This window comes from Mya arenaria, chromosome 12, assembly GCF_026914265.1.
Source record: "Mya arenaria isolate MELC-2E11 chromosome 12, ASM2691426v1".
Taxonomy (NCBI): Eukaryota; Metazoa; Mollusca; class Bivalvia; order Myida; family Myidae; genus Mya; species Mya arenaria.
In genome coordinates, this window is record NC_069133.1 from 38148663 (window position 1) to 38172042 (window position 23380).

Here is a 23380-nt window from a genome sequence, read left to right on the forward strand (position 1 = left end):
CGGTGATGACATGTATGGTGTGAACCGATAATGAGTGTAACTGCGTTGGTCGGTGAAGACGTATACTGGGTTGACCAGTAAAGAAATTTAGATGGCGGATCGATGAAGACATGAACTGAGTAGACCGGTGAAAAGACATGTACTTGCACGAGCTAGAGCGGTGAAGACACGTAGACAGTAGACCGTGAATGCGTGTAGAGGGGGGATCGGTGAATGTATGTATACAGGGTGGACCAGTGAAGACATTTACTGGGTGGACTGGTAAAGATACATACTGGGTGGACCATCATTTAATTTAAAAGAACAATAATTTATTTTGTTGTTTTCAACTGGCACATAGTGACCGCATTAAAACCTTTACTTGTGCTTTATGGCAACTGGAAATACCTGTGGAGTACAGGGAAACATTCTATTGATTTGTGAGGCAGATGACGGAACAAAGAAGAACAAGTCATTGAGTCTTTGGGAAACGGGTAGAACACCCGGTTAAAAAGCTATTTTTAGACGTTACCGAACCTACGTGCAAACGTGTATTCGTTCAAACATCCGATGAGTCTGGGTAAGAATCCCTGTTTTGTTTTAGGGCATAAGGCGAGCTAGGAACGCTTGCTGATTTACCAGGCAAGTGAGCGAGAATAGAGAGTTGACAATAAGGGCTTACTAGGACTAATTAGTAAATAGACATATTATGGATATCAAGAGTAAAACTAAATGGTCTACACTGAAATATACATGTGAAGGGGTAAGCTTTCTTGTGACGATTTGACTGACCTATAACAACATAACAGAGGACGTTTTACATGTTAGGCTGCGTTTATATTCCCAACAACTTCCCCTTATGGAAATATTCCTAGGTGGTCTAATATATCTGTTGTATAATTCCTGGACTCTCAAAATTGTATTATATGAATGAAACTTGAGGAAAATAAATATTCAAATCAAATGCATTTTTTTCGGTTGAAATAGACAAGAAATATAATTATAACGCTTCTTTTGCTGACATATAATTGAAATATCAGTATCATAATACAAACATTATTATTGTTTTGCAAGTTAGTGACATCAAGTGAAGGAATTGCGGGAAAATAATGTAAAATTCAGGTTTCCTCTTAGATATATTCTACATCCCAACAGTTTGTTTATTCGAATATCTATAATAATGTCTCTTTGCATGTTTGTTGAACTGTAAAATATATCACAAACTGGAAAATAATCAAGTTTCTGTTTATATTGCGTTTATACTAGGTAAAATATATAAGGGGGTATATTTAAACCACATCCGTAGACGATATGAACATCATTACCCGTGGGATCAATTTGGCCCCGTCATATTAACGCAGTCTAATTTCAATATCCAGGTATGATCATAACCACTTAATGAAAACAATGACACAGATACCATTTATTCCAATATGTCATCCTTATGGAGTGTTTACTCTAAAGTTGCGCGAGTTGATGTTTTATTCCCTTTAAGTGGCTCGTCTCTTAGCACACACAGATAACAACCAATTTAATATTTATAAATCGCCGTTATCTCGGACGCAATTTATAACAAGAGAATATGAAATAGATTGGCTTCTGTCCATCAATGACGAATTCTGGGTCCGCTTATCGATTTTATATCCTCGCTTATGCCTCAGCTAATAGGATCGGCTGAAGAATTTGATTAAGGCGTTTGAAACGCTCCGACAAAAACGACCGACAAATTTCATGTCATTGATTGGTTTATATTAGTGGATCGTTCAACAGTTTGCGCATGCGCGCTGGATAGTTAAAGGAAACAATAGAATAGTTATTTTCTTTAAACTTTGAGGCAATAATAATTTTAGTAACGGAGCCAAACTACTTTGCATCTTTATTCTCAGTCCCTTTTTTCGATAATAGCTGATATCGGTATCGTTTCCATAGAAGTTATCAACAGTGATTAGAAAACAAATCAAAGTGCAACCATTACTTACAGCTACTAGCAAGTGAAAAGCGCAACCATATGACTTACTTAAGTAAATGAAAGCAGATCAAATAGAGAATACACATGCGCATCACAAATTGAGGAATTGATAAAACAATGAATTAGTTGCTATTTCTTTGACTTGAAGACGGAAAATCGATTTAAATCGGGGAACGCTTTAGAAATAAGTGAAACTTATCGCTTTTCTTTGCCATCGAAACGACTTGAGGAATTGATTAAACAATGAATTAGTTGCAATTTCTTTAACTTCAAGACGGAAAATCGATTTAAATCGGTGACAACATTAGAAATGAGTGAAAATAATAAATCGTTTTTCTTTGCCATTGAAACGAAGTATGGTTGGGGGAATATTTCGGTATTCACGTTCTTCTCCGAATTCAACAGATCGCGGCCAAGCAGTGGTTACGTTGAAGCAGGGATTATAACAATCGTTTTCGTTTTGTCATTAATCGGAAACTTTGTGATATTAGCATTTATGTGCAAGTCAAAAGTGTCACTTACCATAACCAACTATTTTGTTTGTAATTTGGCAGTAGCTGATATCGCGTTTATGATGTCATCACCCTTCGTTGCTTATGTCAGAATAACGGGCACCTGGCGACTTGGAGAGGGTATGTGCCATTTTCTGAACTATTGGATGTTTGTTTGTGGAATTGTGATTATTTGGACCATGACTGCAATAAGTATTGACAGATACGCATGCATCAATCTTAACATGCCAACAAGAAAACGTTTAAACCCTTGGCACGTTGGACTTATATGCCTCTGTATTTGGGTTGTGACGTCATGTTTATTCCTGCCACTTGGATTATTTTTCAATATTATTGATATACGACTTGAGACTGAAACTATTTACATTTGCTCGTTAGTTTGGCCAAAACACAAGTTCAGGTATTCAGTGTTATTTACGGTCGTATTATTCCTCGTTGGATTTCTTCTACCTATATCAATCATCACAGTGAATTATATCCGAATATTCAGGAAATTCTGGGCGTCCAAACGAGCCGTTGCAAACAGTACCAATGACGCAATATGTCATAGACGCTTAGATATTCGCAGTAGACGGGATCTCAAGATCGTTAAGACGCTTGTTCTTCTTGTTTTGGTATTTATCTTTATGTGGCTACCACTATTCATAGTGTCTATCCTCATAGAAAGAGACAGTTCATACTTTTACAACAACATTTCGTCATCAGCGTTACTATGGACGATTGTTTTTGCGTATTCAAATTCTCTTGTTAATCCGTTCATGTACGGATTCATCAATGTAGAGATACATCGGACGTTTCGTACCTGCTGTGGACAGTACCGGACAGTGAGGGATCATTCGGCAGTGCACACACGAATTGAATCATTTAAGGAAGAACCTGGACACGGGATGTCAATAAACCTGAACAACTCAACTCACATGTGATCCTATCTTATTACAAGAAACTATTAATCAAAATGTGAGGTCATTTTAATAACAATATAACATCCCTTGTCATGGCGTATTGAAATATTAACTTGACATATTCCATAAATCATAAGAATATGGTCCATATAATTTAGTTTTTAAATTGTGAAAGATGAAAAATTTGCTGAATATGTTGAATCTGTGGTAGTTTTAAGGCTGTAGGCCGCTAGGCCTGCAGACTTTCATAACCGTATCTCGGAAATCGCATCGGCAGATCGACATAACATTTTTAACTTTCGGCTATTCATGCGCGCACAGGCGTATCAACCCCAGCGCGGTTGGGACCGCGGTGATCACCGACCTAATTTACATTCACATTCACATCGAAAATACCTAGTAAGCAGTCTGCTTTAATAGCTACGGACTGCGTTCTGCATATTAATTAACTTGCTATAAATAGCGCTGTTATGAGTTTTCAATCTATGTTATGCGGTTAATATTGTTCCAAAAAGCTGCGTTTTTCGTAATATAACGCAATTGAAATGGTACAAAATGCATTTTTTTAATATCGGCGACTTGCAGAACGCAATATATAAAGAAGAATCCTATATACCTGTGTTTAGATTTTGATTCGGCCGAGGACCGATAATTTCTACATGTACATTGTAGTTAAGAATAGAATGCGGGCCATCGCATTCGGACAGGTTTATTCCCCGGAAATAAACTCTGAGAAATCGTTAAAACCCGGAAAAATATCAATTCATAATGTTTTAAATGAAATTGTAATACTTCATGTTATCCTACAATCAGTTGTTTGGTGTGCAAACCAACAGCATCAAGTCAAGGCATTCATTGTTTGCTGTACAAAGAACGATTTCGAATATAGGCCATCTTACTTTGTTCATGTTGAAAGGTACTTATCATCACTAATTGATAGCAAGAAGTCAGACCCGACAGTGTTATTTCGGCAGTGTTTTACGCAATAAAATATTATTCCTAAATTCCTAAAAGAAATCGGTTTCCAAGTAACATCTATGCTTAAATCTGTATGAATACCAAGCCTGTAAAGACAAAGGATGTTGTTAATTCTGAGCACTTTATATAACTTTGAGACATGTTCACTGATTATGCGGAAGTGAAAATTTAAGAGACCTAACCATCATTGTTCTATCGTACGCTGTGTTCCTACGTGTTGATGATCTCTTAGATATAAACTGTAACGATTTCAATTTCAGAAGCGAACATTTAGTAATTAGTATCGGACAGAGTAAACCTGGCATATACCAAGGTTGATAGCAAAAGGCAGTACATATGCAAGTCCTTTTTCTTCATTAATGAAATGCGTTGCTTAACCGATGAACCGTAAAGAATTATATTATAGCCAGCTTGTAGATCAAGAAGGAAAGGGTTTTGTGTTACATAATAAACGATAAGTCACACGAGTGTTATGGAATGAATGGTTCAGAGCTGCTTTGGTTGCTTCAAATTTGCATGTAGGGACCCATCCAGTATTAGTGTAGCTAAGGCTTGTGGCATTTCGGACATGTGTAGAAAGCAAAAAAGGCGATTTTTTTTAACCATTTTTAACCATTAACGTTTCACTTTAAAAAGCGATATTTATCTATGGTTTTTACTCTGGCAAACTGTATTCTTGCGGATGTCTTTGGACCTTGGTTCAGACAATAGGATAACCTTCTCCGTGTATGTCTATAAATGGTGATTTGAACACTTTTTTAATGTTGGTGAAATAATGTATCATTTACTTGCTCCTTCCGCCTAGTCTTAAACTATAAATAATCGCACTTCTTGCCCAGGCAAACGTGTTTGTTTTTGTGATAAAATTGTGTTTAGATCATATGCAATAGTATTAATTTATTCAGATTACATCGTGTGTGTCTTAAACGCAACGATCGAATCATTTCGAAACAAAAAGAAATCTACAATACATTACCATACTTGTTTCAATGATGACGATTGAAATTAAACTACCTGGAATAGTCCAGTAGTAGTCAGAATACAAATATTTAAACCGAAACCAGTAGAAGATTTATTGAAAATACATCGCGGGAAAAAAATATATACATATTCAAGTTATCGTCATGGTCTTATGAAAGTGATGAGTAAATAACAATTATGTCGGGGTTGAAGCATAATACCGGAAACCTCAGGAATAAGTTTGATCATAATATTTCATATATGACTCTTCTTCTTACTGCACTTAATATGAGCATTGTGCATTTGGACACTAAAACGACTATAAAAAAGAAGAAATACAAACAACATTACGGCGCATATGCATATCCGTAATATTAAGATTCGATCAGATTGGAAATCAGCACCATCAAAGTTTATTAACTTAATTTAATTTATGAATGTATATAATTTTTTAAATTCATACTGTATTGCCATCAAGTTTTTGCTGTTTTCTGCTGTACGCATTTTTTTATTTTACTAAAAATGATAACTGTTGGGGAAAGGGTATGGTAAAGTTTCTGAAAACCAGTTTCACCTCAAGTGAACTTCTGTTTTGCTTATGTTTAATAGCGGTAGCCCCATCATTTATTTATGAACATATTGTTTTGCATACGTTATCTGGTGTTGTTGTGCAATAACGTAGCGTGTCTTTCAATAAGTGTCTGCTGGGCCTTAAATATCAGCCTCTGAACAGGGACATTGTTATTTATTTTATTGGTTACTGGGCCTGCCCTTGAACTTCACATAATATTATTTCTTTTTAACAATACCGTACGTTTAAGTAATGCTTTGTACGAAGATGACGACACTAGAAGTATGACAATATCTGGAACTAAAAATAAACTATATATTTATTTTACAACGATTGTAAAGCAAGGTATAACAACATAATATTAATCATTCTTGTTGGCACGATGTTACGCGAACGTTGCGTCCATCAGATTATGAATTAAGTTTAATGAATGCGCGTTTATCAGATTTATCACTACTGGGAAGTTTTATGTTTTATTATTTTCACATTCGTGACATTTGAACTTGCACTTATTTAAGTTATTTTCAATCGTCTGAAGTACCAATTATGACTGTTCGATGAGGACATTCATTACAGCTGCCAAAGAAGAAACCCAGAAAACGTTGAAAAACTATCGCCAGAGATAGTTTCGTGGTCATGAGCAATATTCCTTATATAGATCTCATCCCCGGCGTTCACCGCAATGATGACGGTTTGACTGAATTGCTCCCACTGGTACCCATGCATCTTCGCCACTATATTGCCATCATGAATGATTGCAGCGTTATGTGACAGGAGTGTGGCCGTCGTGTAGCAAGCTGGCCACGATCATGTAGATACCGGTTTGAGGGGCAATAAACACGCCATGTTGTGAATGGAAGCCGTTACCTTGGTTAAGAATAACGTTCTCAAAAATAATGTTTTGATTTAAGCCAATGCTTGACTGTATAGCAACTTTGACTGCAGAGAACGCGACCATCATCTCTGGAGGTTGTCGTCGACTTATTATACCTGGGAAAAAACATTTTGTCGTGTGAATGTGTTTTAGAAAGTATTTAAATACAGGGCAAAATATCGTCAATGACGTCATTTGCTTCTAGTGTGATCATTATTAAAAATATATTCTGTAAATCATTTAGTCATATTTAAGTTGTAACTGTTTTGCTTTAATTATTTTGTATTGTCTATAACTATCTCCCCGTGCCTCAAGTATAAATTAGTGTAATGAAATGAACGTAATTTAAAGACTCGTCCGATCTGCCCCTCGATGCTCCATGTAAGTGGATGTATACATAACAGGGTCTGATCCGTATTTAATATGTCTGAGAGACCACACCAGATGTCATTCATTGCAGGTCGCGCGGCATTTTGGGTCCAAAATTATTCTTTTGGCGAATAAAACACCATCGGTTTATATTAGTCATGACTCGTCTCTGATTATCATCGGATAGGATGATAGTCTAGATCGAGGCTCTGAGCCTCCCTTGGAGTCGATTCGATGCTATCTTACTAACTTAAAGAGTCTGGTTGGCCCTCATTCAGTCGGGACTGACCTTTTTTTCTTCACTTCTATCGGAGGTGTAACGTTTAGATGTATATCGTTGTCACACATGCGGTTTTTTAGGGACTAATTTTCTTTGGCTTTATACATAATTTTTATATTAGGGGAAATTGTTCCCCTTTAGCTTCTAAATTCCGCTTTAAACGGCACAAGGAAGCTGGTCGGGCCAAACCATAATAAAACCAATAAGCTCGGTGGGGGTGGGTTTGATATTTTGGCGGTGAGACAAAGCGCCAGTTGTTTAAGGACTGATAAAGTTATTGTTTGAATTCATTTCTGTTGGGTGTGATCGTAATTCTAATTATTAAAGTAAATGAGTGTTTGAATACAGATCATTCCAATCATTTGCCCAAAAGCACTAGTTGTACGCTCTAATGATATATGTTATGCCTGTCCGGTAGGAAAATAAAATTAAAACCTAAGGGCACACAACGAGGCTTGCCGAGTTACCGGAAACGCAGCCTTTCCGAGAATCGGATTTTCCGGACCGTAAATACATGATTGATTTGTATGAATAGATTTGTGTAATAATTGACATAAAGACGCACATTTCTATACAAATCACCAAATAACACTGGCGACGTTCTTTACTGATGTCAAAATGCGTACTATTTCTAGTTCAATGTTTAGCGTAAAATAGTTCCTCTAAAATCGGAATTTTGAGGACTAGTCATTTTCATTTTGTGATTTAAAATATTGTAGAAATCCATATTCGATGGCGCACTTTTGAAAGGTTATACCAGAAATACCTATCCGATATGCAAGAATATGTATTATTGCACACCACACAAGCATTTCCGGCGAATTAAACCGTTCTGAAAAAATCCCATCCCACATATGTCACGCGTATCTGTATGGTTTAAGAAAATAACAGTATGACGATATCTAAAGCGGATTGTGTGTGTTTTTTCCGATGAGGTGAACATCGGAAACAAGTGTTATAATATAATATAATAATATCGAATGTGAGCTCTGTAATTCGTCTGGGCGTTGTGACTATTTGACCCTTGAAAATCCTTCAAGAGGTGTTAGAATATACAGAGCGGAAACGAACGTATGTACACATAATCAATGGCTATATCCTTTATCCTTGAAATGTTACATTGCCATTCACTTGGCATGCTTGGAATGTGGGTTCTGCATATTTTCTCGATGAGTGAAAATTTAACTAAAGTTTCAAGAAAATCTTCCAATGGGTTCATGAGATATGGAGCCAACAGGAAATATTTGGCTTAAAGTTTTCACATTAAACTGTGAAGTTGACCTTGAGTCGGCGCTCCTGGATTATGGGTCGGGCATTTCTTGTAAATGTGGATTACATTTTACCCAAGTCGCATGAAAACCCTTCAATGGGTTAAGGAGATATGGAGTGGATATGAGTCGATGACTTGACCTTTGTCCTTTATCTGTGACCTTGAGCCGGCGTATCTGTAATGTGGGTTTTCGACCTTGACCATGACCCTCTGCGCCTGCAATGTGGCTTCAGCAGATCGTATTAATGTGGTGAACATTTGACCCGAGGTTCATGAAAATCCATAAAGGGTTTAAACGATACAGAGCGGACACAAAATATATGCCCTTACCCTGTGTCGGCAAGGCTGATATGTTGATTATGTATATTGTCTATGTGGTTTGACCTAAGTTTCATGAAATTCTTTCAAGGTGTTTAGAAGATACGGAGCGGAAACGAAATTGTGACAGAGGGACGACTGGACGGACATTCACGCATAGTATGGGGAGACATAATTATATTTTTTGGAAACATTTGGCTTTAACATTGATATAAAATAAATACGCGTCATGACATAAGTAAACAACGTCCCACGAGATTGTTGATGCACTGACGAAAATGCGTTCTCTAAGTAATTTTTAAACAAATTGATAATTGAATGCAAAAAAAAGATCAAACATGTGTTCCCGGTCTGGATCGATAAATCTGACACTACGGCACGTTGCGCGACCGGTAATCGACAAACCTCGTTACTGGCTAACGCGCGCGCCCTCAGGAAGTATTTTTCGATCCGGACCGGACACACATTATAGATTTTATAAGTCTTGAGGCAAGTTATTGTACATGCATTTGTTAATCAGAAGCATTTTTACCGGTCGTTAATAGTTATCAAAACGTTAAATTACAACTGAAAATCAAAATTACATTCATAAACACAGTCTCTTTTTATGTGAATTAGGTTCGTATTGTTCCGGTGTACGGTCAAAGTACCAATTTTTCAAGGCATGTTGCAATACTGAAAATATTTTCATGTAAAAAAAGTTTAAACATGTACTTCGTTTAATAAGTACATCCTTACCCGACCTGGCGTATTTCCCACCATTTATAACATCAGATTTGGGCGTGTCATGCATTTGCGTGGAATCTTGGAATGCCCCACCCTGTTCTGAATCAACCCTCTCAGATTCTAATGCTTCTATCCTGTCCGACTGCTCGTTAACCGTAGCTTGCAGCTCGACAATGATGCTCTGTTGACTTGCGACGGTAGCTTGGAGCTCCTCATTTTCCCTCTTGGTATGAGCCTCTATAAAAAAAGAAACTGACTTTACTTCAAAGTTGTAAAATTTACTATTATTCAGTTATATTTCGGGTGAATTAAAATGAATGTGTTATGTACATCCCTAACCTCAAATCAATTATCCAAATCTAAAATTAATGATAATTTGTCAGACTAGTTTGCGACAGAGCGACAACGTAAGTGTCATAATTCAATTATCATTACCTAAATAAAAAATGCTTAATACCTCTCTCTAATACTTCCTTCATCTGTTTCTCCAGTAGTTCAAGCCTTGTCTCCATGACATTTCCATTTGAAACTTGAAATATGCCGAAAAGGAACAGCGATGGCAGTAAAGTCTTCATCGTTGTTATATTTCTTCAATTAGTATGTGCGACGGCACATTAACCAGATCAGTCTTTTCAGTGGATGTAGGTTATTTTTATAGATAAGACTACTTATTTGAGAGTGATGTACTGAATAACAAGACAGACAAACTAGCCGGTTTCGCGTAGAATGTTATCTATTTTTGTCATAGGTTAGTGTATAAAGTATTGTGAATTTAATTTAATAGTTTAGAAACTTAAGAGTTTTAGGGGTGGGGTATGAGAACATAAAAACATATTTCATAGGAACCATGATTACACAAGGTCAAGTCCAGAAGCCCAACATTTTACCAAATCCTGTAAAAGGATCAAGGACAACAAATCACCAAATAAGAGACAAATAACTCTTTAAAACAAGCAGCATTACACATAACGCTTTAAAGCTGCACTCTCACAGGTTTACCATTTTTACAACTTTTTTTAATTTGTGTCTGGGAATGAGCATTGCGTAAATATCTGCAAACGAGTGATAAAAGATTGCTAAAAAAAGATCAGATCGTAGATTTTCATATTTCCGTTCGAAAATTAATGTTTTTTTTGCTTAAACCGTTACTAACGATTTAAGCAATATGCATGAAGCATCAGGTTTTGAACTTCAATATAAAATCTGCGATCTTATTTTTTGTCAGCAGTCTTAAATGACTGGTAAACATGCATTTTCGAACAAAAATGGTCGTTCAATGACAAAAATAAAGTTATTATCAAAACATTCAATCTGTGAGAGTGCACCTTTAAAACAACCAGAATAACACAACGATTTAAAACAACCAGCATTGCACATCTTGTATTTGAATCAGCATTTTTTGTATATTTTTTTAATTTCAATTACTAAGGGACTTTACTTTTTATCAGGATTTAAAGTGAATTTGAATCACTAGTTTTTTAGTAGGCTGTAGGCCGCTAGACTTTTATAACGGTATCTCGGAAATCGCATCGGCGGATTAACAAACATTTTTAACTTTTGGCGAATTAATGCGCGCACGGGCGTATCAACCCCAGCGCGGTTAGAACTGCGCTGGTCACCGACCTTATTTACATTAACATTTACATCGAAAATATCTAGTAAGCAGTCTGCTTTAATAGCTACGGACTGCGTACTGCATAGAAATTAGCTTGCTATAAAAAGCGCTGTAATGAGTTTTCAATCTATGTTATGCGGTTAATATAGTTCGAATAAGCTGCGTTTTGCGTAATATAACGCAATTGAAATTGTACAAAAAGCATTTACAGAACGCAATATAAAAAGCGAAATCCTATATACCTGTTTTTAGATGTTGATTCGGCCGAGGACCGATAATATCTACATGTACATTGTAGTTAAAAGTAGAATGCGGGTCATCGCATTCGGACAGGTTTATTCCCCGAAAATAAACTCTGAGAAGTCGTTAAAACCCGGAAAAATATCAATTCATAATGTTTTAAATGAAATTATAATACTTCATTTTAACCTAATATCAGCTTTTTGGTGATTGTAGTTCGTTCATGAGTATATTTTATATGTTTAAAATGCCTAAATCGGCTATTACTTAACTTTATTTACTTGTATTTTATATAAATGTGTGTCGCATAAAACAATTATCTTGTGTAAGTACGTACTAACAACCATTTAACCATTACCAAATGAATATTATACACTTTTACCATTCAAATCAAAACACGTAAAGCGTTGACAGGCTATCGACCCGCTACAATTTGTGACGTAGTCATGTAATGCCGAATGAAACGGTCAGTATGTGAACATTTCTCAGTTTATATCAGTAATTTCAGTCCAATATCATGAGAATGTAGCATAATGCATATGGTATTTAAAAAAAAAATATGAGTGCACGAGTGACATATGTTGTGGGCATTATTAAGATATATGTACACCAAACATACAGGGAATAAATAGTGTGTGGGTGTTTCGATCCAGAGGCATTTGGCGTTGTAGAAAGAAGCCTTAAACATAAACCTAATCAATATGTGCAATGCATTTTATTGGGATGCATTTGGTTTAGCTTGCATACCCTGGTAGAAATTTAAATACCCCTACGTTGTAGAGTAGATTTTACTAAAAACTCCTTAATGCTTTATCCGTGACAGTGCATTGTTTATGAATCAAAAGCTCTTGGTAAGGTTTTATATAATATTGAGAATTACTCCATACTTTATAAGTAACTATTTGGCGTATTTCACATTTCAAGTGACATATACCTCATTATCTCATTGAGAAGCAACATTAATTTCTAAAAGATTTCGCGAAGGAAATTATGAGCGAGCATATAATATCTTTAGACGTTTATGTTTATATTTATGTTTTCAATTACATGACTATACTCACAAAAATTTGCAGGCCGAAAGACATTCAACGCTTTACCGCAATACAGGTAGTTTATTAGAATGTGACTTGCTGCGTCAAGGTAAATGGAATGCTGTCAGAATTGTTCAACATAAAACTAGGTTTAAGGCAGGGGTGCATTTTGTCACCGATTTTATTTAATTGCTTTGTCAACGATTAAGCTTTAAAAATAAAAGCCGTAGACGTAGGTATAGACGTTGGCAACACTGAAAAATTGTCCATATTGCTTTATGCTGATGACGTTGTATTAATAGCCTCGAATGAAATGATCTGCAACAGATTTTAAATGCTTTATCAGGTTCGTTTTATACAAATAACATGGTTGTTCATAAAAAGAAAAGAAAACATGTGCACATTAGAAATAATAATTTGTGTAAAACAGACTTTAATTTCTCATGTGGTAGTAAACAACACTTGATATTGTTGATATATATGTGTATCTAGGCCTAGTTCTTGGTGAACATCTGGACTTCAACGTTACTGTCGAGTGTGTATGACAGGTAGCAAGCAGTAGGGATTGAAAATCGGACCAAAGCCATTATCGATCATCGAAAATAATCGGACGAGCCATTTCGATCAATCATCGATTATATAATCGAAACGTAACAAGTGAATATATTTCAAATATATCCAAAACTATATCGGTTTGTACATACATGTCTTTAAATGAATAAACATATTACAATAAGTTATGTTTTATATGCTGTTTTGTTATACATTCCAGGTTACAATTGATAATTTATTAAAATGTTTTAGGAGATAACTTAATTCTAAAATAATTGAGAATAAATTGCCGTGTAACCCCGTATAAGGCCGTACCGTTTCCCGTTTTAAAGAAAATCAGTACATACACAACACGGTTACTTCCCTTTGCCGTACATTAGCGATAATCGATTATGGACTAATGAATCGATTATCGCCGACCTCGGACACAAATAATCGACTTTCGACAATACTCGATCATCGTTTTATCCCTAGCAAGCAGAGCTTTTGGGTTATTGGGGTACTCTAAAGCTTTCATCTATTGACGCCATCGATGTTCGATTTCAATAGAAGTATATGATGAAATTGTTAATAAATGTACAATAATCAAACGAACACACAAAACCTTATCAAATGACACCAGTATTATATCTGGTCATCAGGCATCAACACCAATCGACTGGGAATAGAGGATATACACACAGAGAATGGCATTGTGATTCAAAGACGCATTTCTGTTGCCCAAGATCAAGTCGAGTTTACACACCGCGGTGGAGGAGGATGTTACATTCTGGGTAAGAATTGGAGACACAATGTTTTGTTTAAACTCAGTGTTGCCAAAACAAACCAGTTGTGAAACTTCTAGATGATCATAACATGTTTTGTTTATAATTTACACAACACATTGTCACTCTTGTGTGAAACTACATTCACCGATTTTTTTTCAATTTTACGCGTATAAATTTCTTAGGACCATACTTAGCTTTTATCTCCATTTACTCCGCGGGTGTAGTTATTTATGTTGAATTAGTTATGCATCTTGATACAGTTAGTCAAAGAAGAGTTCTACATTAATTTCAATTTTTTCTTATGTTGCGTGAATATTCCGAACATTTTCCCAACGGGCAAATTTGCCTAGGTGTTTTGCGAGCGTTTATATGACAACTTAGAAAAATGAGTACTTTTGATTAATGCCAAAGTTTTGTGTTGAAAAAACGGTAAAGCTATTAATACAAAGGTAAAGGATGATGTGGATTGTTCAATACGGCTTGCTATCGTGAGGTTTTCGGATATTAAAAAGAAATTAATGCCCTTCAACAATGAAAAACGTGGGTAGGGCAGGCCAATTTACGTTTATGGTTTATATAGTTTTGCGGAACGAGTATAATATACTTCCTTTGTCGCATAATTGGTGGTGAGCAAATTTAAAGAAAGATGATTTCATCAGATTTTTGCTTAAAGAGTACTTGCATTTGATCGGAAAAGTCTGAAGACAATATTATTAGTAATATGTTTTGTGGCAAAATGTTCCAAACTTCCCAGTATTATCTTGTGGGTTCTAAAGAAATCACATAACAAATGTTATCAATTTCATAGTAAAAAAGTGATTAAGATTCACTTTCTAATAATGCCTTAAAAAAGAAGGTTTGGTTAGGGTTACATCCTTTTCAAAAATAGGTAGGGTAGGTAGGCTTTTTTTATTGGGCTTTATATAAGAATGTCATTTCCATCATTGGAGAATGTTGTTAAAGATATCTTCTGTATAACACATTCAATATTTTAAATTACATATCGAAAAGAAAAGTATATAAATATATTTTTTCAAACTAAACTTTTTAAAAAAGGTAGGGTCGGCGCCTATTTTGTAGGTAGGGTCGGGTTACCCGAACCGAATGTTTTATTAGGCCTAACAAAAATGCACATTTACTTACTAAAAAACCTATGGAGATGGTCTAGTCTTGAAAGGTATTTTAACGATGGAATCGGCATGTTAGCGGAGTGTATGTTAAGTGGTGTGATTCGTTCCGTCATTAACATTGGCATGTCATTTGCGTGATATCTCAGTGAAGCGACGCTGTAAATATATATAGGTCAATGTGGTTAATCAAACCCTAATTGAGAAACATAAATAACCTCACAAGATAGCAAACACATTCAACAAATGTCAAAATATTGTTGTTGGTAAATGTCACGGCAAATGTCTTCCGACTGTCAAGGAGTTTAAACCGGTTAACTAAATACTCTACTGTATAATGAACGCACCACAAAGATAATCATATTTTTGCAATGAGTAAGAATTAAAGACAAACAAGAACTGATGGACGACTGGGGCGAAGAATACACCATGGGCATCTTCATCATCATTATTAGGGTTGATCAGTGAAGTCATTTGCTTGGTGGACCTGTGAAGACAGTACTTGAAAAAAATATAAAACCGAAAAAAGGATCAACTATGTTTTTAATGTTGGCTTTAAATTACGTGAAACATACAGGGAGACATTTAAAAGCCACCACCAAAAGGTAGATGTACACATTCATCCCTGGGATAAAGTTGCCTACATTATGATTGCGGTATAATGTTGGTGTTTATACCCTTTAAGTGACACGGCCCTAAGCAAACGCAGATGCCAACCTCGTTAATATTCATAAATCACCGTTATCTCGGAAGCAATTTATAGCAAGAGATTATAAAATAGGCTGGCCTCTGTCCACCAATAAGAAATTGTGGCTCCGCAACTCGATTTATAGTCCTAATGCAAACCTTCAAGTGTCCTGCTCTAAAATCCATGTATAGTACACAACTTCTGTGTATTGATCTTAATATGTATTGCCTCCTGCTGTCTATCATATCTCAGATACTAGTGTCCTGCTGTGTAGTTCTGGGGGTTTTAATATATAAATGAACTAATGTTGTTGTGTGTGTTTTTTTGATTTTTAAAACAGTAAAAAAATACATTGCTTAAGAATGAAACTAAGAATAATGTGACATTTAATATATAATAGCTCATTAATATGATTAAACTATGATGCTTCACAATTTGGAGATAATAATGGTTACCATGCATTTGAAGTGGATTAGATATATCAATCATATAATTATTAAATCACTAATTATTCTTACTTGTTTATTATTTATTTCCCATCAGTCAAATTAAAATATATATATTAGCTATGCAAAGTTTAAAATATATAAGCCAGACAATGAGATCATCTACTCTAAAATTGTCAACGCTGTATGGCCCAGAGCCAATAAACAAATACACAGAAAATTGGACCCCTGTTGTGACACCAATGCAATAAACAAGGAATTAATATGCCAAGCATTCCTTAAACTAGGCCTTTAAAGTAGGCAGTTAATGTTCAAGCTCATGTCTCCACCAACAAGACACGCCTGACGGATTTGATTTAAGCGTTAGAAAAGCCGTCTAAATCCCAACTAACCATGTATTGGTTCTATGTAATAAGTGGATTGCACAACACGTTTGAATGTTGATTAATAAACAGATATTTCGTGTGAAATACTTACTGTTTGGCAATAATAATGCTGTCGTTAATCTAAGTAACGAAGCCAGACTACTTTACAGATTTATTGTCAGGACTGTTTTTATGATATTAACTGCTATTGTTCTGTAGACTTGTTTGGTTCCCATACAAGATACATTCACTTTAACAATGATTGCAAATTATGTGTTGATATTATTAGGATTAGTATGGAGCTTTTAATTGAAATTCTGGAGGTTCCGTATACGTATACTTGTGTCTTTAAATTCATCAAAATACGGCACATTGCGGCGTGTTAAAATGCAGGATATCATTCAAACAGCCTATAACCACTGTGATTACAAGCAAGTGAAAAGCGCACCCACACGACTTATCAAAGTAAATAAAACTAGATAAAATAGAGATAACACATGCGCATCATAAATTGAGGAATTGATAAAACAATAAATTAGTTGCAAATTCTTTGTACTGTCAATATTAAAGCCAGACTTAATGTTAAAAGATACATTTCGGAAGGCGGTGGAATGCAGTGACAAACTTAATGGGCTGACTAGAAGACGGAAATTTGTTTGAATTCGGGACGATGTTAAAATGAGTGAAACTAACAAATCGTTTTTCTTTGCTGTGGATACGAAGTATGGTTGGGGAAATATTTCGTATTTCACGTTCTTTTCCGAATTCGACCGATCTTGGCCGAGCGGCGCATACGTGGAAGCTGTGATTATAACAGTCCTTTTCGTCTTGTCATTGATCGGAAACTTAGTTATATTAGTATTTATGTGCAAATCAGTGTCAGTTTCGATTACAAACTATTTTGTGTGTAATTTAGCTATAGCTGATATTGCGTTTATGGTGTCATCACCATTTGTTGCCTACGTCAGAATAACGGGCACCTGGCGACTCGGGCACGTTATGTGCCATTTTCTGAACTATTGGATGTTTGTTTGTGGAATTGTGATGATTTGGACCATGACTGCCATCAGTATCGACAGATACGCATGCATCAATCTTAAAATGCCAACAAGAAAACGTCTAAACCCTTGGCACGTAGGACTTATATGCCTCTGTATTTGGGTTGTGACGTCATGTTTATTCCTGCCACTTGGATTATTTTTCAATATTAATGATATAAGACTTGAGACTGAAACTATTAACATTTGCTCATTGGTATGGCCAAAACACAAGTTCAGGTATTCAGTGTTATTTACGGTCGTAGTATTTATCATTGGGTTTTTTCTACCTATATCAATCATCACAGTGAATTATTTCCGAATATTTCGGAAATTCTGGGCGTCCAAACGAGCCGTTGCAAACAGCACCAATGACGCATTACATCATAGACGCTCAGATGCTCGCAGGAAACAGGATTTCAGGATCATCAAGACGCTTGTTCTTCTTGTTTTAGTATTTATCTTAATGTGGCTACCACTGTTCATAGTGTTTATCCTCATAGAAAGGGACAGTTTATACCTTTACAACAACATCTCGTCATCAGCGTTACTATGGACGGTTGTTTTTGCATATGCAAATTCTCTTGTTAATCCGTTCATGTACGGATTCGTTAATGTTGACATACGTCGAACAATTCGTACTTGCTGTGGACGGTACCGGACAGTGAATGATGAATCGCCCGTGCACACACGAACGCGATCATTCAAGCAAGAACCTGACCACGGGACTTCCCTAAACACGAACAACTCGACTCACATGTGATCCTGTCTATCACAAAATACTTGTAATTCCATCTTAATATGTCCACAAGTAGATAAAAAATATATGTAATAGCTCAACTGGATGTTTTAGACCTAAACTATCTGGTATTTGATATTCAAATACAATAGAAATATAGGGGAAAGTGGTTAACTTTTTATAAACAAAAAAGGCATCAACATTAAATGTATGGACAAAGAGGCTATGAAACGCCAATTTCACTAAATGGCTGGAATTAACCCTTACGAAAGTTAAATTTATTGTTACAAATACAAGTATTTACCTAGTATAAACTTATTCATTTGAAAACAATTTTGTTTTAGAATGGGATGATAGTTAATGGCAAATTAACTGTGTACCGTCAACAACAGTTCATGGCAATGTGATCAATATTTATGTGCGCAATACTTTCGTCTAGCATCACGTCGAGTTTACACACCTCGGTCGCCTCCATGTAACATGCCGGTTGGCAATTGGAGACATAGCAACTTGTCAAAGCTCAGTGCTGCCAAAGTCAACCCAGCTGTGCAAGTGCAATATGATCAGATGTCGAGTTATGATTAGAACTTTTACAATTAACACAACTCATAGTCACTCTTTTGTGAAACTACTTTCCACAATTTTTAATGTGTATGCGTATAATTCTCTTAACACCATACTCACCTTTTACATCCAATGGTTCGGCGTGTGTAGTGATGCAAGTTTATTTGTTAGTCGTCGTGATACAGTTTGTCAGAATAGCATATCATAACTTTCATAAAGAATATTGTTTTCTTACGTTGGGTTTATATGCCCACCATTTGCCCATGTGTCAAATTTGGCCCTGTTTGCGAGCGTTTATTAGGCAACCAAATACTTTTGATAATTTCCTTAGTTTGTGTTAAAAATACGTAAGAAATTATAATGAAGCTAGTATAACTAACGCATATCTGCATTTAATTTAACTGTAATTCAGTAATTGGTAATGTTGCAATAATTTATGTATGCCTTTCCAAAAAAGTGTTACTGTCAACAAACTTTTAAACTGTACGTGTTTATGTTTCTTTGATTCTAAGAACAAGTCAATCAAGAATGTGTTTTGAATTATTACCTTCCAAAAATCTGAAATAGCTGAAATGGGAATTTAAACGCATTTAGGGATTTATCATTTCAGGTGTGTTGCATATGTGGCCAAAAGACCAAATAGAAAAACTTAAAAACTAGATGTAACCATAAGCTCAACAACAATTTTTTTTACTGACTTCTAGTCTGGTTACGGAACTTGTGATTCAACTATTAAACAATAAGCTTCCATTAACAATGCATTTGGTGAGGCTCTTGAAAATAGGAAGGAAGTTCGAGTTGTTTCCTGCGACATTAACAAAGCATTCGACCGTGTTTGGCACGCAGGCCTCTTGTCTAAAGTACATGCTATTGGTGTTCGTGTGAAATTATGTTTGTTTGGCTGTAACTACCTACATAATAGAAAACAACGAGTAATACTTCAATGTTTGACTTCTTACCTTCGTCCTATTAAAGCAGATGTACCCCAAGGTTCAATATAAGGTCCATTGCTCTTCATTGTATATATTAATGACATAGTTCGCGATATTGATGCGTCAATAAGTATTTTCGCTGACGACACTAGTGTATCAATGGTTGTAGATATTCCTAATGATGCTGCTGCTATACTTAATTCTGACATCCGAAAAAAGTAAATGGGCGGATACCTGGTTAGTCTCATTTAATCAACAGAAGACAAGTTCTATGATCGGCTCATTCTTCTTTGATTTAAATGCTCAAACGTAATATTTTTGAAAATATATCACAAACACATCTGGCATAGTTCTTTCTATTTGGTCATCCCATATCGATAACATCAAAGAGAAAGCATGTGTGAGATAAAACAGTTTACGGTTTTTAATATACACTTGATAGAAGAAGTTTAGAAAAAATAAAATCAACATGACTTTTATCCGACCACTTTTTGAATAAGGCAATATTTTATTTGACAAATGCGCTGCAATCGAAAAATGGATATAGACAGGATACAAACGAAGCGACAAGAATAGTAACTGGTGCAACGAAATGAGTCTCAATTGAAAATCTTTATAGAGAACTTAATTGGCAGTTCCGAAAGAAGATCAAACCACAGGCTTATTTGAATGTTTATTTTAAAACCAATATAAGTCCATACCTTCGAAATCTTATTCCTGTCCGTCGACAAGATTTTAGATACTCCTACAATCTAAGAAAGTCCATAGATTTTCCGCTTATACATTGTTATGCCTTTTTGTATTACAATTCTCTTAACCAGTCCTGCATCCGGGCATGGAACTCACTTGCCCCTACATTACAGTCGGCTAAATTGGTACAACAATTCAATAGAATACTTTGCAATAGTCCTCAGTTGCCTATGTTTTTTTAATACTGGCCCTACAGATTCTTCATACAAGGTTAAGACTTGGCTGTATTTCATTAAATCACGATCTATTTTATAAGAACATCGTTCCCTCGCAAGCATGTTTCTGTAGGGAAGTGGAATCTGTTCGTCACTTTATGATCACTTGTCCACTATAAAACATGAATTGAACACATGCTAACAACAATACACTTACTGAAGCTTGGAACAGTTATCAACTTAGGTTTACTCTTGAATGGTAATGTGCGCGTTTCTGATTTTATTAATTTTAAAATATTTTCCCAAATACTAGTAGACCCAATGTTATTTAACAAATTCAATTTTAACGCACAAGGACAGAGGGCGCGGGCATGAACAGCGACGACAAAGAATATACACGCGCACGTGGACAGCGACGACATAGAATATACACGCGGGTATGAACAGCGACGACAAAGAAAATACACGCGCACGTGGACAGCGACCCCATGGAATTGACCCAAATTGCACTGGTTCAATACAGCGACCACATGGAATTGACACCAACTGTATTGCACTGGTTCAATACAGCGACCACATTGAATTGACCCCAACTGTATTGCACTGGTTCAATACAGTGGCCACAATGAATTGACACCAACTGTATTGCACTGGTTCAATACAGCGACCACATGGAATTGACCCCAACTGTATTGCACTGGTTCCAATACAGTGACCACATTAAATTGACATTAACTGTATTGCACTGGTTCAATACAGCGACCACATGGAATTGACCCCAACTGTATTGCACTGGTTCAATACAGTGACCACATTGAATTGACACCAACTGTATTGCACTGGTTCAATACAGTGACCACATTGAATTGACACCAACTGTATTGCACTGGTTCAATACAGCGACCCCATGGAATTGACACCAACTGTATTGCACTGGTTCGATACAGCGACCACATGGAATTGACACGAACTGTATTACACTGGTTCAATACAGCGACCATATGGAATTGACACCAACTTTATTGCACTGGTTCAATACAGTGACCACATTGAATTGACACCAACTGTATTGCACTGGTTCAATACAGCGACCCCATGGAATTGACACCAACTGTATTGCACTGGTTCGATACAGTGACCACATTGAATTGACACCAACTGTATTGCACTGGTTCAATACAGCGACCACATGGAATTGACACCGACTGTATTGCACTGGTTCAATACAGCGACCACATGGAATTGACACCAACTGTATTGCACTGGTTCAATACAGTGACCACATTGAATTGACACCAACTGTATTGAACTGGTTCGATACAGTGACCACATGGAATTGACACCAACTGTATTGCACTGGTTCAATACAGCGACCCCATGGAATTGACACCAACTGTATTGCACTGGTTCGATACAGTGACCACATTGAATTGACACCAACTGTATTGCACTGGTTCAATACAGCGACCACATGGAATTGACACCGACTGTATTGCACTGGTTCAATACAGCGACCACATGGAATTGACACCAACTGTATTGCACTGGTTCAATACAGTGACCACATTGAATTGACACCAACTGTATTGAACTGGTTCGATACAGTGACCACATGGAATTGACACCAACTGTATTGCATTGGTTCGATACAGTGACCACATTGAATTGACACCAACTGTATTGCACTGGTTCAATACAGCGACCACATTGAATTGACACCAACTGTATTTCACTGGTTCGATACAGTGACCACATTGAATTGACACCAACTGTATTGCACTGGTTCAATACAGCGACCACATTGAATTGACACCAACTGTTTTGCACTGGTTCAATACAGCGACCCCATGGAATTGACCCCAACTGTATTGCACTGGTTCAATACAGCGACCACATTGAATTGACCCCAACTGTATTGCACTGGTTCAATACAGTGACCACATTGAATTGACCCTAACTGTATTGCACTGGTTCAATACAGCAACCACATGGAATTGACACCAACTGTATTGCACTGGTTTAATACAGTGACCACATGGAATCGACACCAACTTTATTGCACTGGTTCAATACAGCGACCCCATTGAATTGACACCAACTGTATTGCACTGGCTCAATACAGTGACCACATTGAATTGACACCAACTGTATTGCACTGGTTCGATACAGTGACCACATTGAATGACACGAACTGTATTGCACTGGTTCAATACAGCGACCACATTGAATTGACACCAACTGTATTGCACTGGTTCGATACAGCGACCACATTGAATTGACACCAACTGTATTGCACTGGTTCAATACAGCGACCACATTGAATTGACCCCAACTGTATTGCACTGGTTCAATACAGCGACCACATTGAATTGACCCCAACTGTATTGCACTGGTTCAATACAGCGACCCAATGGAATTGACCCCAACTGTATTGCACTGGTTCAATACAGCGACCCCATGGAATTGACACCAACTGTATTGCACTGGTTCAATACAGCGACCACATTGACTACCAGGGCAGTCCTAAACAGTCAATATACGGTGCTCGCATAATAATGGATCAGAAATGATGTTGATTGATGTAGCGTTTTGCTCAAAAAAGCATTTTCATTTCTTTTCGGAAAACTGTCGATAATTGATTGTATACATATGTTTTTGTTGCAA

General features: G+C 36.3%; 2 protein-coding genes across 2 annotated transcripts; one reads left to right on the top strand and one right to left on the bottom strand.

Annotated features, from left to right (window-relative positions):
* Positions 1 to 6178: 6178 nt before the first annotated feature.
* LOC128210218 (uncharacterized) lies at positions 6179 to 10301 on the bottom strand. The gene is made up of 3 exons (XM_052914419.1): positions 10166 to 10301; positions 9721 to 9945; positions 6179 to 6861 (listed from the first exon to the last, which is right to left on the bottom strand). Exons 1-3 carry the CDS (start codon positions 10281 to 10283, stop codon positions 6635 to 6637), a joined length of 570 nt encoding a protein of 189 aa, XP_052770379.1. The 5' UTR covers positions 10284 to 10301; the 3' UTR covers positions 6179 to 6634.
* A 6801-nt stretch (positions 10302 to 17102) lies between these two features.
* Positions 17103 to 19507, top strand: LOC128212413 (free fatty acid receptor 4-like). Its single transcript, XM_052917870.1, has one exon. The coding sequence runs from the start codon at positions 17218 to 17220 to the stop codon at positions 18337 to 18339; it is 1122 nt and encodes a 373-aa protein (XP_052773830.1). The 5' UTR covers positions 17103 to 17217; the 3' UTR covers positions 18340 to 19507.
* Positions 19508 to 23380: the final 3873 nt, after the last annotated feature.